The 16147-nt window shown below is 35.5% G+C and overlaps 1 protein-coding gene across 1 annotated transcript in view; it reads right to left on the bottom strand.

Annotated features, from left to right (window-relative positions):
• ADAM23 (ADAM metallopeptidase domain 23) overlaps positions 1-16147 on the bottom strand; it is a gene marked incomplete at its 5' end in the record, with an annotated part of 75052 nt that overhangs the window by 11109 nt on the left and 47796 nt on the right. The window contains 9 exons of the mRNA XM_010291771.1: positions 5143-5254; positions 6785-6953; positions 7916-8035; positions 9495-9600; positions 11189-11252; positions 11732-11782; positions 13739-13819; positions 13974-14060; positions 14839-14910. Of these exons, the coding sequence (XP_010290073.1) occupies positions 5143-5254; positions 6785-6953; positions 7916-8035; positions 9495-9600; positions 11189-11252; positions 11732-11782; positions 13739-13819; positions 13974-14060; positions 14839-14910 (862 nt within the window). The remainder of the gene's footprint in view (positions 1-5142; positions 5255-6784; positions 6954-7915; positions 8036-9494; positions 9601-11188; positions 11253-11731; positions 11783-13738; positions 13820-13973; positions 14061-14838; positions 14911-16147) is intronic.

Here is a 16147-nt window from a genome sequence, read left to right as displayed (position 1 = left end):
CCTATAGCCATTGAGAGCAACAGCCACCAGGGCCTAAAGGGCGCTAGGAACAGAGAGGGTACTTATGTTCCCCATGTGCTTTCTTTAAACCAAGCAACAAAAAGTAGCAGTGGCTTGTTCTGAATGTACATTGGTATCTGAAGGAGCCAGAGGACAGAGTAAAAGACTGATGGGATCCAGGAAAGAAGAATGGATAGAAACAAAAAGAAGAATGAGTGAGGTAGTGAGTAACGAGATGAGAGAAAAGAAAGAAAAGCTGAAATTAGAGCAGAAGGGTACAGGAGCAAGAACAAATGGTCAGGGAGGTTGGTCAGAGCTGAATGGATTGAGACAGCAGGTAAGGGAAGCTAAAAACAGAAGGGTACAAGGCAGAATGTAAGCAAAAGGTCCTTAACCTGCAGGTAAATTCTCTGCTCCAGAGTCTGGGTCCCAAACCACTACGATCTTCACAGTTGTCAGTTTTTAGCGAACAGCTGTTTAAAGCCACCAGTAGAACACCAATCTGATCTTCTTCAGGCAGATGATCTATTTACTTTCTTCCATTTGTTTTTTATTAGTTGTCCTTTGTGAGTGCAAAGCTCTTTACTCTTCTGAGAATCTAAGATGAATTTCACGTAACAGTCTGGTTCAGCAAAAGCTAAAACGATTGTATCTGGGGCTGCAAACTCGGACACAAAATGCTGCCTACCAGAAGACTGCCTACGCAGCCTTAATCAGAACTGTACCTGAATGCTTCTTCACACAGCCTGATTAGAAATGACAAATGGTCTTGTTATGATTCCCCCTTCAGAGAGGTGGCACTGTCACATAACAGACGTCATCTATAGTATCAGAAACACAGTGAAACTGGAAATCTCAGAAAAGCAGAGGAACAGCAATTTATTCTGTAGTTTGCACAGTGAATACAGAATGAAGGGTTCTTATATGGGCATTTTTGTAGGGCAGTGTGTGTGTGTATATATATACACACATACACACACACATGTGCGCATATATAAATCAAATAGCCACTGTTAAAATTGAGGTAGTGAGCTAACACTTAAGATTACAGTTTCCTAAAATTATGAAAAGACAATAAAAATTACTCGTACATATTCTTTATATACGAATTCTATACTCCAGCATTCTACTGCCTTGAGGTAACAGAATCCTAGCTACAGAACACTCAGAAACTTTACTTTAAAAACAGCTGTCTATACCACTATGGTCAGCTTTCATCTTCCTACCTAGATTGTGTGACCCATTGTAAGACTGAAAGCCCCACAGACTGTAATAAACAATTTCTGCATTTTATGAAACACTCAGTCTGTTTTGCAAAATAGTCACCAACTTTCATTTTTCCCCACTATTTTTATAATTTGGTGTAATGGAAACATTTAGACATTTAATTTTACTGTGACAACGTAAAAATTCACAGACTTATTGTTTTATGCCCCACATTATCCCAGACAGGAGAAGGTTCAACACTGCATGAGCAAACCACATGACACGGACACAGTCAAATCACACGACAAATACAGTCACCACATAACAAAGCTAATGGGGTAATACACAGAGGGCTCGGGTGCATACGGTTACCTCACACACTAGGCACCAAACATAAAACTCAAACTAAGAAAAATGCTTACTCTATTCCCCACCCTGTGCCTCCAAAAATCACCCCCAAGGCCAGAATGGTCCCTGCCACTGCACCTATTAGCCTGTTAGTGGCCATGCTCACTGTGTGGAGGGAAAAGGGAAGATTTTTTAAGGAAATGATCACATATATGTCTGAAATGAAAACATTAAACATTCCTTTGAGGAATTACTTTACTCTATAATCCATCATCAAATAAACAACCTCCTAACAAACCTTTATTTACCATATACTGTAGCTTTAAAAATTCTGAAATTATCTATATTTGGTTGTCTTTGAATGCTTGCAGATATTTCAATGAGAAATTTTCCCATAAAGGTAAGACTATCCCTTTTTGCTTGTGATTCTATTATTTACCTAAAAAGGGAATATCCTCAACCTACCGCTTATTTAATAACAGCCAAAATGTAAATAAATCACCAATAAGAAAGTTTCCTTTTGATCACCAGAAGCTTACTGTATGCATAATATAACTAAGCAAATTAAAACTTTTTGTTTGGAAACAGTACCATCGTAGGAAAAGACAACACCCCAACTGTTTAATTCATTCTTTTACTAGTTAGTAGCATTTTCCTTTGCTACGGCATTTATCAATAGGACTCTCTATTTATCTACATGACCGAAAGACAGATAACACCTTCTAAAAGTAAAAACCTACCCTAGAAATGAGCTTCAGGTAGCACCCTCAAAATTTCAGTATGTTCAGATAGTCTCTCTTAAGACCTTGAGGCCTTATTTTTCATTTTTTAAGGGAATCTTTTGAGAAAAAAAATCTATATATTTCCTATGTTAAAGATTAAAAGCTTGATAGATTCACTGAGTCATGACAGACCACTAGCAAGCAGCTGAATTCCCTGTCTAATGGGAACTTTTCCAAGGGATAAAAGCTTCAGAGTCTTCATGCTGAATAAAGTCTGTTTTGAAATGGTTTCAGGATTTTTTTTTCGTGTTTCATAAATATAGACACACACACTAGAGACATAAGTTTTATATTCAAAAAACAAAACACTATTCCACTAGTTGAACAAAGACCTAATTCTGCAAATTAAATTGCAAATAAAGAATCTTGTGTGCATATGGGGTCCTACTGATTTCAGAACTACTAGCCAACACTCTAAAGTAATTCAGTTTCTGCAGTAGCCAAAACCAAACAGCAAGAACTCTTTGTCTTCCCAAAACTGCTAGCATGCTGTGAAGGTCTGCTAGTACAGGATACAGTACGTTGCTGCATTGAGTAGTTAAAGACTCCTGTTTTAAGACCAATATAATTAAGGACCCTGAGATACAGTATGGATCCAGAAGCAATTGATGGATGATGGAAAGGTCTGAAAAGTGCAGCAGGAGCAGCAGTCAATTGTCAATTACCATAACAATATATAAATAAATAGCAATACTTCCTAGCTATACATGCTCTAATTGTAATAAGAAAAATGCTTGGATTTATGGTGTGGAAAACCCTTAAATCTATTAGGTGAATTTTCACAGCATGAGTGTTATGCTTCTGAAATGTAACAAAACTCAAATTTAGGAAAAAGGAAAAACAAGTATTTTGGTTTCTGTCTCAGATTTGTAAACTAGCATATGACATAGTAATACAAATACTGGTAATAAGGGGAAAAAACGTAGTAAAAGTAGTTTCCATTAACTACTTTAGTACACTGTATCTTTACAATACAGAAAATTACTTCTGTATTCTTCCGATATCTTCTCACAAAGAAATTCCTCTATTAGCACACCAAGACAGATTATAGTGGCTGTCAGTGTTCAGGTTCCTAATTCATTTCTAGGTGATTCGACATCAATAAATTACTACAACATACGTAAAAATAATCCATCCTTTGAAATCATTGAGCCATCTCGTACAAAAACATAGTCTGCCTTTTTGCAGAGGACTCCATTGAAAAATGCAGTCTGAACTTTGCATCTGTACCTACTGGCAAAAATCCATGCATATACTATTAATTTAAGATTTTTCCCCAGAATATTTCAGATTTGACATTAATTTTCATAAAGGCATTTCCATTCTGAATTACAAAAAATCTAACCATGATAGGTGTACCTTCTGCGTTGCCTTGATCTTTTCACAGAGGAGGGACTTATTTATTACCTACAGAATTTAGAAATGAGCAATATAAAATTCATGTACCCTGTGTCACAACTGTAAATACTGCTCTCCTCATCCACACAAAAAGAAAAGTAACCAGCTCTATAGTGCCATTCTCCACTATTTTTCTTAAGACTCTGTAAGCAGCATTCCACAGTTAGGAAGGTTTTCACGGGAAATGGAATGACAAGTAGCTTTGTAAGGGAGCGTACAAACCAGGCAGCTCTACACTGAACAGTGGTAGGGTTAGGAGTCCAGGAAGCACCTGCACAGATTCCCTAATACAAATCTGGGCTGTTCTAGAGAGCCTCCTTCACAGTGGTCACTTGTTTTAAGAGAATTTCTTCAACCGTTCTCGGTAAAGGTCCACTGGAATCATTCTGCTAAGGGGCAAAAGAATAAGGCACACAAGACAGAAGTAGAGCCATTCCAGAGGGACGTACCAAAATCCTGTCCTCCCTTGAAACCTTGGACATTTTAAAGAGTAATCAATTAGAGTCTGAGCTCTAAGGACTACATTTTTAAACAACTCTATCTTCTTTGCATCAGCCTTGTATGAGGGACAGAAGAACCTGAAACTGGAACATAGCAGAAAAATTTTGTTTGGGTTTCTCAGTTGTTTATTGGGAACTTTATCTGTAAATGCAGAACACTGAATAAATATAGTCTGATGTTGGACAATGTCCTGATGACAGGAAAGACATAAAAAAAGTGAACAGCACAATCCAAAAACATTCTTTGGCAGACAAGTCAGAGAGAATTTCAAGTGCTTTACTTCCTCTTTGAAAAAACTTCTTTGATTAATTATTTTCTCAATAGCTCCTCTTTGTATTTATACTTCATATGCAGTTGAAATACCTTCTAAATACATAACAACTATTGTAAGAATAATGTAAGTCCTTAAAACCTTAATTTATTTCTTTTTCCTCCCCTTGAAATCTGATTTCAAGGAACCAAAGCTTTTTTCACCACAGACATTCCACTTTTCCCTTTTTTATGCCACAGCACTCTGAATTACCTGAGAACAACTAAGGGAACTAGAAATCTCTAGTAAAATGTAAATACTCAATTATCATATAAATAATAAGAGCTACACTTAGTCATATCTCAATCACAAATAAAATTATCATAAAAAATAGAGAATAAGGGATGAAGAAAAAAACAGAAAGTACATACCATTACTTATTGATATCTTCTCCATATTTTAGGTTAGAAAAATAAGTTTCATCAATTCTCAAAGCAGAAAGACCTACTTCACCTAAACAAAGCAGAATTTTACTGTCTGGGTCTAAACAGGACTGCACAATATTATTCTTTACCTATATGCTAATTCTACTACCATGTATCAACAGAAAAATGTCATAAACACTTGAAAGAACAGCAAAACTGAAATCACACAAACCCTTGGGTCCTTCATCCTTCTTGCTACCAGCATCCCTGATAGGATCATCAATACTGCAGTCTGTCCCAGCCCAGGAGAAATTGCAAATGCAAGTGGCTTCATTACTACAAACCTGGAAAAGAAAATAAATGACAGCAATCATTTTTTAACTACATTTTATTAAGTTTATTTAACATGTAATTAGGTTTTTAATTCACAGTGTAAAACTTAGCCATTTATATATTCTAGCAATGTCACTGAGTGTTTAGAATGAGTATAATACATCAATGACCTGAAAGTTTGCTTTAAGCCTCTAAATACACTCAAATGCTAAGACAAGCAGAAGTGTTCCTAGTGGTTCCATCATGACTTGTGCTATACACCTGCATAGCATATAAAAAAAGAACACAAACTCTCATCAAAAAAACACCTATTTAGACTAGTTAGAGCTGCATTAACCAACTATCTAGACTTTGAGCATGGATGTCCAGAAGGAATACAAGCATTTGTGTTTAAAAGGTTCAAGACATCGTCATGCTTTACAACTTCTCATTTGCAGCTTGCTCCCATGCAGAAAAAATAGTAAGATTTTCATTGATTTTGTCATCTTTTTTTTTCTAAGCAGCAATGAGGAGTGCTTGCTTATCTTCTAGAAAGAGAGGAAATAGTTCTTTCTAAGTCTATATTTAGTTGAATGACCTCTAAAAAAAGACTTAGGACTTACTAAAATTGGCAATACATTTATCAGATACAGGGAAACCTATCTAACTGACAAAACCTAAAATATCAAACCAATAATGAAAGTTAATAGCTATAAACTTTCCATATGAAAAAGAACAGGGAATGTGTTGCTAGAAGAGGGTTACTAAGGAAAAAGCACAACATGAGAAACAGACAGGAAACAAAGAATGAAATTTTCATTATGGGACTAGAAGTGAAGTCAGTCACTAGGCGTCATCTAATGTCTTTTGGACACTGGAACACAATGTCAAAAAACCACCCCAGAAAATAACCTATACACTAATTACAAGTACATAGTACATGTGATTTTTTTAATTTAACTTTTATCTCACTCTGCTTCTTAAAGCATTCACTGAAGAATCTTACCTAGGAAGCTGAAGATAAAAACATCATATGAAAGGTTTGATCACCTGAAGTATTCTTTTAAAATTATGAATTGGAATAATCCAAAGAAAAACAAAAAAGGTAACATAGTTCTCTCACCACTCATGCCGCTCTCCAAAAGTACCAAGATGATTTCTAGATCTCCTAGATCCTTTACTTTCCAATTTTAAAATTTTTCTTCTTGATTTTGAACCTAACCCTCTTTGAACCACTCAAATTCATCTTCGATTACACATAACAAGAGAAAAAAAAATCTTGTATAAAGTCTAGCCCCTTAGGCAAGTATCTGTCCACTGGATCCCATAGTGGAAAGGTTTTACCAGTATTACCGTTAAGACATGAAACAGTGAATCTGTTCATCAAAACATACCTAATGTCTTAGACAAATGGACTTATGGGTAGAGTAAGAGAATATAATGTGCCTGATCAGCAGGTCTTAGGAACACTTGCAGGTAGAGAACTCCACAGGGTACATTAAGATCAGATACAGCAGAGAGAGCTGTAGAAGCTTAGCTGCTAACTCCCAGTACAGACTCACCCCATGACCGGAACAGACTTTTCCATTAGAACCAATGGGACAGCTGCTTATGTTCAAGGACTGAATTGGCAGGCACTTTTTGTCCAGACACATCATGTGAGGTCCACATGGAGCTCCATCCTCCACATAACCTAAATCTGTATCATCATCTAAAAGAACATGAGCACCACTAGGAGAAATAAGTTTTAAGATACTATTAGTATTATGACTGAAGTATTTTGAAAATATTAAACATGTCAGTAAAGATACTAAAAGCCTCATAACTTTCTCTCATTCAAGCATACAGACAGATTGAACAAAATTACAAAGTTTTCCTGTCTGTCCACAGTATTGACAAGATCTTCTCGTCAGACTAAAAAGAAGTCTAGATAATGACTTAAATCCTCAAAAAGGGCACTTTAGGCTTTGGGGGTTTTCTAACAGTCTTTGATGGGCCATGCTTTTTTATTTCTTTCTTTTTTTTCCCCCCTCCAAATGCTGTGAAATATTATTGCTAGAAAAATGTTAAAAAACTAACTTCCCACATGACATTTAAATAAAAATACTAGTGGAATAATAGAAGAGTTAAGAATCATTGGTCACTCAGGACCTAATTATGTAAGAGTATTCTTAGCATGACAGCAATGTTGCCAATGTCTTTCAAATACAAATCCTGTATTGTGCACAGTAGACTAAAACCCATCTACCTGCCCTTTAACTGAACTGTAGTTTAACATCTCACCCTGCCACAACTCTTCAGTCTCCTCCCTCTCAGCCTTCACTCCCCTACAGCTATTTCTCTGATGATATAATACTCAAAAGCATTATGTTTTAATATATAGGTCTTCAGCAATTACAAACTTTTTTTTTCCTGTCCCAGAAAAATATAATTCTGAGCATTAAATTCTGACTGTGAAGTTCTACTACTGAAGAGATCAGATAGAGTAATCAGGAGGATAACCCACATTTCACTCTCTTTAAATGTGGAGTATTAGCCTTCTTATTTTTTTTAATAAAAAGAAATACCACTCAGAAGAATGATTTTGCTGTAAGATATTAATTACCCAAAAAAATCATACAATTTTACTTTTATGTTAATTCAATTAGGTTTGACAGAGCAAAATCATGTTGGAACACTGCATTATCTTTTACCTGCAGTCCACTATTCGTCCTTGATGATAAAACGAATTTGGGATAATTTCTCCTTGAACTTGACCAACTCGTGGAACTCTAGTAAGATTAGTACAGAGCAAAAAGCCACAGAAAACATCACTGTAAAATGAAAACATAAATCAAAAAGTTACTGGAATAATACAAACTAAACTTACAAAAAAGAAAGACTGGCAATGATGCTACTGATCACACCAAGTAATCATAAGCCATAATCATGATAGTTGTATCACCATAAGCCACATGATAGACTTCCAGAGCAGCAGTCTGGAAATAAAATATTATTTGATATAAAGGACAAAAGGCAGAAACAAGTAATTGTTCATTCTAATGCACCAGTAAATGTTCACATCAACAAAAAAATTATCTGTGCTCTAAATACAATACAGTACAAGTAAGAGGAGCCAAATTGTACAAAGCTTTGTGGTATCTGGCTAAATTACCTTTCCCCCTCTCTAGCAGCTTGGAAGCTGTACGTTAATGTGAAGTTTGAATTTTTAATTGTATTTTATTTCCCTTGCAGGACAACAGAACCATAATAATAATCATTAGCAAGCAGTGTATGTGCCTGAATTTTGGTAAACAAACTGCTTTATTTGATGTTATTTTATATATGCAATCTTCAATAGAAGAATATCAGTTTAAAAACTTGCATCTCTTACTCTATTTGCCCTAAGTCATAGTAGCAACTGGATGAATGCTGGAAACTGTATTTGTTAAAATTGCAAAAAACTTAAATGGCCCTTCAGCTAGACCGTTTTTCTGAATCTCTCTACTGACCAAGAAAAGCTTTTATACAAATTAGGTTTGTAATATACATAACAACACTATTCTCATCTAAATATAAAGAAATCCATTAAACAACTTCTTTCTTATGCACCTATCTGAAAAGTGAATCATGTAATGCCCCCCCAAAATGCTACTTGACAAACATCAGATAGTCAAAGAAGGAAAACACCTTTCCAAGATTGAAATTTTTACACACATATTTAAAAAATTTAAAAAACACTAAGTATATTAGGAGAAATTTAAGCCTACCCACTAAATGATCATTAACTTGAAAAATAAATTGAATAAAATATTAATCTAGTAATGATCACATGCAAATGAATCAGCCATTTTCTCTATAGCATCCAAATGTCTAATGGTCCTTTCTAGTCAAAATAAAGGTTGGAACAAACTTGAAATAGCATAATCTGGTTATCAATCCCAGAGCAAGCAAAAATACCATGTGTATTTGCGGCCTAATTTACCCCTACCAAGTCTGAGGTGTTTGTATGTTATGAACTTCTGACTTTCTGCCACCTTATTCCCCAGTTTCTCTGAAAGAATTAAAAGTCACAGTATGTTCTTCTGAAAATCTGGAATTCTTTACAAGTGTATAGCTGAGTGGATTTGTCAGAATGACGTATGGAACTTTTTCAAGATGCAAACCTTGTGAGGGAAAGACTACTGAAAATAATGCAAAACAAACTGATGAAACATTAATGAAAAAGTAGACAATATTAAGCCAGTATTAATCTATTTGAAATACAAATAATCTCTACCACAATGAACTTACTGTTTGCTACACTGAATCCATCGATCTCCATCCTTTCCACAGTTTCCCTTTTTTGTGCCTTCTGTATTAAGCTTTTCATAACAAAATTTGTCAGAGCCTGAAGACTCTGTTGATGAAGAAAGGAAAAGGGAATGTATTTTCCACTGGCAACATGAGAGCTTTGAAAACCTGCATAATTTATTATAGCAATTTTCTGTATGGGCACAGATGGTATCTTCCAGTAACTACAGTGGGAACCTAGCAGACTGAACTGCAATACCTACAGATGGCTTTTCTAAAATAATGCTCAATGTTCAAAATTTGCTCTGAACTTTTAAAAAAGCAATCTCCACAATGTCTGGATTGTCTTCTGCCTTTGAATTTATCTGTGGTCCAATTTTGTTCACTTCATAACAGTTGCACATAGATCTAATCTAGTTGTTTGCACTGCAATTAATCCTGATCTGTATTTAAAGAAATCAAAAATTTTATATATGGCATATACCATAAGTATATATTCTGACATCAACTCAATGTTTGTTTTATTTTATTTTTCAGGGGTTCACAGAGAAAACAAGGTTGAACAGTCAGAGTGCAAATTAATACTCTTTTTTTTAAGAGTAAAAATCTGAACTAATAGGTTTAAAACCACAATTATTTACTAACAAGCCCACTTGTTTTTTCAAAAATTCAATTAAAAGAAAAGCACAACAATTATACAGAGGAAGATAAAATATTAAAGGTAAATAAGACAGAGTATTTGCAGTAAAATCACTGGTACAGAAGACAAACCAAATATTTTAATAAAAGTGTGTAATATGAAAATAAATTATTTAACAAAAACATCTATCAATAAATGTGGGGTGGCAACATAAAGCTCAAAAAGGCATCAGAAGACAAAGAAAATGTTGTCTCCATCCAGTTTTACACTCATATAGCATCTTTTGTACTGTACAAGACAATTGGTAAAACTGTATCACTCCCCTCCTGTCTTCCCCAGAATGGAATGATTGTTCTGCCTCAAATAGGCAGTGGCAGCTATGATTAGACAAAACGCACAAGAAAACATTAAGTGTGGGAGTACAGGACATCCTGATAGTTCTGCTCTGCTTAACTGTCTCAAAGTCATTACACAGAGCATTTATCCCCCCTCAGCTGCAAGCAAAATCCATTGCAACTGCAATTCTATTTTACTCAACACCTCTGGGCTTAAATTTGTACTATGTATATTTAGATTCACACCAATGTACTAATTTTCCTGACTTGCAGGATGGTATAGCAAAGAGAGGCAAAGTGAAGCAGCTTTAGCATGAACCACTGCTGGGATAATGGAATTGACACGTATCATTAAAAAATCCAAACACATCTGTTTTGAACTATACCAAAAAAACCCTCAAACCCATTCCGCCTCCCCCAGCACCAGTAACTCAAAGTTGCCAATATTTTGTATGCTTTCTCATCTAATTCCACCAGAGTCCAGCACTTGCTGTCCTACCTATGTCTGCAACCACATCGCGTCAGAACAATCACACTGTCATCACTCCCAAACTCAAAATTTCACTTGGCATTCAAGGCACAGTTTCTCACTGCAGTCTACTGAGCAGAAAACATTAACTTACAGTGGCAAGAACAAAAAATAAAAATATTAAAAACACAAAACAAAGACAGGAATGACCAGAAATAAAATACATTTAAGGTAGTTAAAGTCAACCTACTAGATCCCCAGATATATTTGCACTGATTATCTCTTGTCTTGCATTCACCATTATAGCAACGACCCTAAACAAAGCACAACATGTTAGCAACGAGAACTGAACACATATTTCATGTCCTTCCCCTCCCCCAACAAACGTCTCATTTTGATTCTTCACAAACATATTGGGATGTATAATTGTTTTCATTAATTTGGGTAGATGGAGTACACATCTTAGGCCAGATTCTCAAAGTCAGTTGGTGTCTAATACACACTGACATAGCAGCAAGCTGCTTTATACTTCTCATTTACATACTTGTAAAGAACTTATTAACATGGAGTGTAATAAAAGATCTACATGCAAAATGTAAAGATACCAAGCAGATTTTACTCAAAGTAAAAATTTTTACTATTCATAGAGTGCATAAAGTACAAGCAAGAGGTCCAAAAGACAAAATTTATGAAGAAATATGGAAGACAGGATTTAAATTTAAAAAAAAAAAGAAAATTTATATTTGGTTGCTTTCTATTTGCTGATGTGCAGGAATTTTAAAACACTGCATACCTGGTTAGAATCACAGGCATACCCATCTTGTTTATGAAGATTTGGTGGACACTGAAAAAAATTAAGGATTTTTTTTGTATCACGTGTACTGTAATAATAGATCAAAGGATCACATATGGAATTTTCCCAGTTTTAAAATACAACTGCATGACATATAAAGGGGGTAGACAGCATAATCAGTGCAGGAATCTTTATAGCTACAAACACTAATGAAAAAATTAACATCTTGAGCCACGAAATACAAGGTTTGATTTCTGCATATTCCAAGTAGAAATTAAGGAGGTGAGGCAAAATAAAAAGCAAAACAAATGTGTTCAGCAACAGGATTTGGTAGCTAACACTGGGGCCATGTTTGCAACACTGCCACTGCATTCATTTCTGTTCCACTAAAAGTAAGCCAGCACCTCATTGTAGCCTACCAGTCTATTGCCTTACAGAGCTGTGGGTTTTTTTTTTTTTTTTATGATGTTAATAGTCGTGTTCTCTTGGCATTGGAAACTTTTTTGGTATGAACAGGTCATTAGATCCAGAAGGCTCAGATTACTAAAGCTAGAAGCAGACCATTCTCAAAGCTTTTCCTCCTCAAACAGTGACTTGTGAAGATCTGGAAAGGGTATGCTGCAATGTACCACATTAGACAATAATTTGAGGGCAGGCTTTCTAGCTTAAGAAAGTCCTTCTCCCTCCCAATAAGAATGCTCCATCAACAGAATAAAAGATTTACAATAGAACCTGAGCAATAGCTACTTATCTGTAAGTGTGGATGTCTCAGATGGTAATAGAAAAAGAGGTTACTGTTAACTTACTGGCATCTATAATTACAGCCAATGGCCAGAGAGAGACATAGGATCTATCCTGAATCTTATTTCTTCAAAGCTAAGAACTTGATGCAGTAGATGACTGCAGCAGCTATGGAGTTCTTATATAACCTTGAAACTAATCAGTATTAAAAAGGAGCACACATCACCTGAAGCATCAAAGATGCTGTGAAAATGGAAAATGTACAGAATGTTGACCATTTAAAAGAACTCGGAACAACCTTTTGGTTGCTGTTTATTCCTAAACTTTTGAGTATTAGCCAAATGTTTTCAAGAGAAATGCGTAAGATCCACAACTTTTAAAATTATCATACATGTGCACAGTCTTAAAAAACATAACGCTTTATCCAGGTCTTATCAGGAGTAGCTGAGAGACTGGGTTGTTTAGCCTGGAGAAAAGGAGGCTCAGGGCAGACCTTATCACTCTGTACAACTAACTGAAGGGAAGTGTAGCAAGGTGGGTGTCAAGATAGGCGTCAGTCTCTTCTCCCAAGTAACAAGCGACAGGACAAGAGGAAACACCCTCAAGTTGTGCTAGGGGAGGTTTAGATTGGATGTTAGAAAAATTTCTTCACCAAAAGGGTTGTCAAGCATTGGAATAGGCTGCCCAGGGAAGTGGTCGAGTCACCATCCCTGAAGGTATTTAAAAGACATGGAGATGTGGTGCTTAGGGATACGGTTTAGTGGTGGACTTGGCAGTGCTAGGTTAATGGTTGAACCTGATAATCTTAAGGGTCTTTTCCAAACTAAATGATTCTATGATTCTATACTCAATTAGTTGTAATTTTCTACATTTGTAATTTAAACTATTTTATTTCATAAAATCTTACTGTTACTACCTTTGAATCCATTCACATTTGCAGTATATTCTTAGTACTTATGCAGGCAGAGAGCAAAGGAGTGACGCAAATACTATACAGATACACACACGCACACAAATTTTAAAAAACAAATAAAACTACAGAAGTCATATTTGAGTCCACTTAGATTATTTTTTTTTTGAGGTTATGGTAGTTTATTCTTCCATTTAAAAATTTTTGTTAGGATTAAAAGATACCTCCCCCCCCCCAGTTATTTGTGGGTATATGAGTGTGCAGTTTTTTAATCTGAATTTTCCTCTTAAATTGATATAAAAATAAATGCAAACAAACATCAATAGTATAAGCAGCGAAAGCTTCTGCATACATACCTGGCCAGAATCTCCAGTGCAGAACTCTGCAATATCACATTCATTCACTGCGTATCGACAGTCATAGCCTCGTGGGAAAAACTAGAAAATTAAGAATATAGTTCGGGACTAAGATTATGTCTACATAGGTGGTTCCTTTTCATTCTACATAAAACACGCTTTGAACTATAACATGCTGCACACGACTTCCATGGACAACTGAAAAGAACAATAGATATACTGCAGCAACACTCACAAGACATGATGTATTACAGCAGGGTCCATCACTACAATGAGCTCCATTAGAAAGAGAGCACTTCTTACAACAGTCTGCATAGCATTCCTAAAGAAAATATTAAGCGACACTTTTAGTTTTCCATTTTAAATAAGTTTTTTCTTCACAATCTTTCCAACACACTATTATGTACCAGCAGACGAAAGATTCAGTTCAGCACTGATGGCTTGAAATTATCAGCTGGAATAATCCTTTGCAATGCTCAAATACTAAAGTAAAGGGAAAACGGTGACATACATGCTATAGCAACAAGGGGATTCACACCTCTGAAGCCTCTTCACAGGTGTGTAACAGCCTGTGCTAAATGCAGGCTGCTTAGTCAAATTGTATTCAATGCAGAAAAAAGATTAACGAAAGTAATTATGGGTGCAATTATATTTAAATACTAGAACTAGGACTTGAACCTACAGGGCAGATTTTTGCAAAAACATTATTGGATTATTTCTACAATAGACAAGAAAACAGTTTACTTATTCTGTCTGAACACAGGCACCTATCTCCAAAGCATAGATAAGGAGTCTACCACTCCAGGCACATTGTCCAGGAAAAGTAAAGGGTAAGCACTTCTACAGTGCAATGCAAAAATTGATGGGAAAGAGCTACATCTTGTCAGCAGTACAACAGGAAGACTGTTCTGAGGAGTCTCTCTGTCTTTGCACTCATTCTCACTTGAAAAAATGTTTTAACACAGTCCTTTATTTAAGTTGTTCCCTAACAATAGGCAAAACAAATTCATTTCCATCACCCTTCCCCCTCCATTACCAATCACATAATTTATTTTAATATATTGTGTAAGACTTGTGGAGTAATATATAACTCTACTTGCCATTCGGAAACCGCAATCACATTCTTCTCCTGCTTCTACATATCCATTTCCACACTCAGTGGTTTCAAAGAGCTGAAAGCAAAAAAGCCCCCCCCAAGTATGAATATAACTAGTTTTCAAATGACTTTTCTGTTACAAATAGCCCATTTCCACAATGCTATGGTAACACACTCTCACAGAGAACATATATGCCTTGCTACTGGGATGGGGAGGGCAGCATGTTTTTCAAGTACTGCTAGTCAGAATTGTTCAGACATGAAAGATGTACAGCTGAATCACTTGATTGCAAGCCCTCTTTAACAGAATACTGATCTTAGAAAATTATGATAAACAGAGAGACAATAAAATACTCATTTTTCACTCAAGGTGAAAACATTTGAACTTCATTCCAATTCTACAGACTCCCATTTCTCTGACAATTCCTTCAAGAAACCATCCAGCAATATGATCTCCGTGATCTACTCAGGTACCCATACTTGCTCATGCAATTAGCTACTCTCTATTCCAATCTAACATGTCTGTGCATGAAAATAATAAATATTAAGAAACACTGCCAAAAGGAAGTTTGATGTGCCTTATTAGTAAGTTAGAATAACACAACCACATATAGATAGTGCTAAACAGTTACTCCTAAGACCAGATGTATACAATACAGATAAATTCCACAGTTCAGGATGATATAGATTCTATACTGGTTTCACATATCATAATTTTGATTAAAGGTGATTTAAGATATTTTTCAGTCTTTTATTTTTGTCACATAAATAATTTTTCAAAAACCTTGTCTGCTTTCAATATAATAATTCTGCTTTAAAATCCTGTAAGAATATCCGGAATCTCCAATTTAACTAGGATATTAGCAACAGAAACACATTCACCACTAGAACATGGTTGAAATGAGAAGTTAAAAGTTAAGATGTTAAAATGAGAACAGATAAATCTACAACTAGATGAGGGTGAAAGATGTGAGTAAACATGTTCTTTCTGCATGGGCTTAGTGGCAGTACAGCTGTTGAGGATCATCAAGACATGAAACATAACATATAATAAAATACAAATTAATTTATAAACTTGGATAGAAGTCCTCTTTAGTACTTTTTTGGGGGGGAGATGAACCATAATGCTTAATCTAAAAGAAAGAAAATATTTTACTTTTGTTCCATAAACCACATAGGTAATCAATCGCACCTACAATTTTGGGTGTCAGAAGCAAAACTACACTGAAGCAATACCCATATGTGTTCTTCTTCACTAGCAATGATGATATGATTCAGAAAACTGAAATTATTTCACCTCCCACTCGCCCCCC

The sequence above is a fragment of the Phaethon lepturus genome, unplaced genomic scaffold, assembly GCF_000687285.1.
Source record: "Phaethon lepturus isolate BGI_N335 unplaced genomic scaffold, ASM68728v1 scaffold16367, whole genome shotgun sequence".
NCBI lineage: Eukaryota > Metazoa > Chordata > Aves > Phaethontiformes > Phaethontidae > Phaethon > Phaethon lepturus.
Note: the sequence above shows the minus strand (reverse complement) of the source record. Positions and strands in the feature narration are given on the sequence as shown.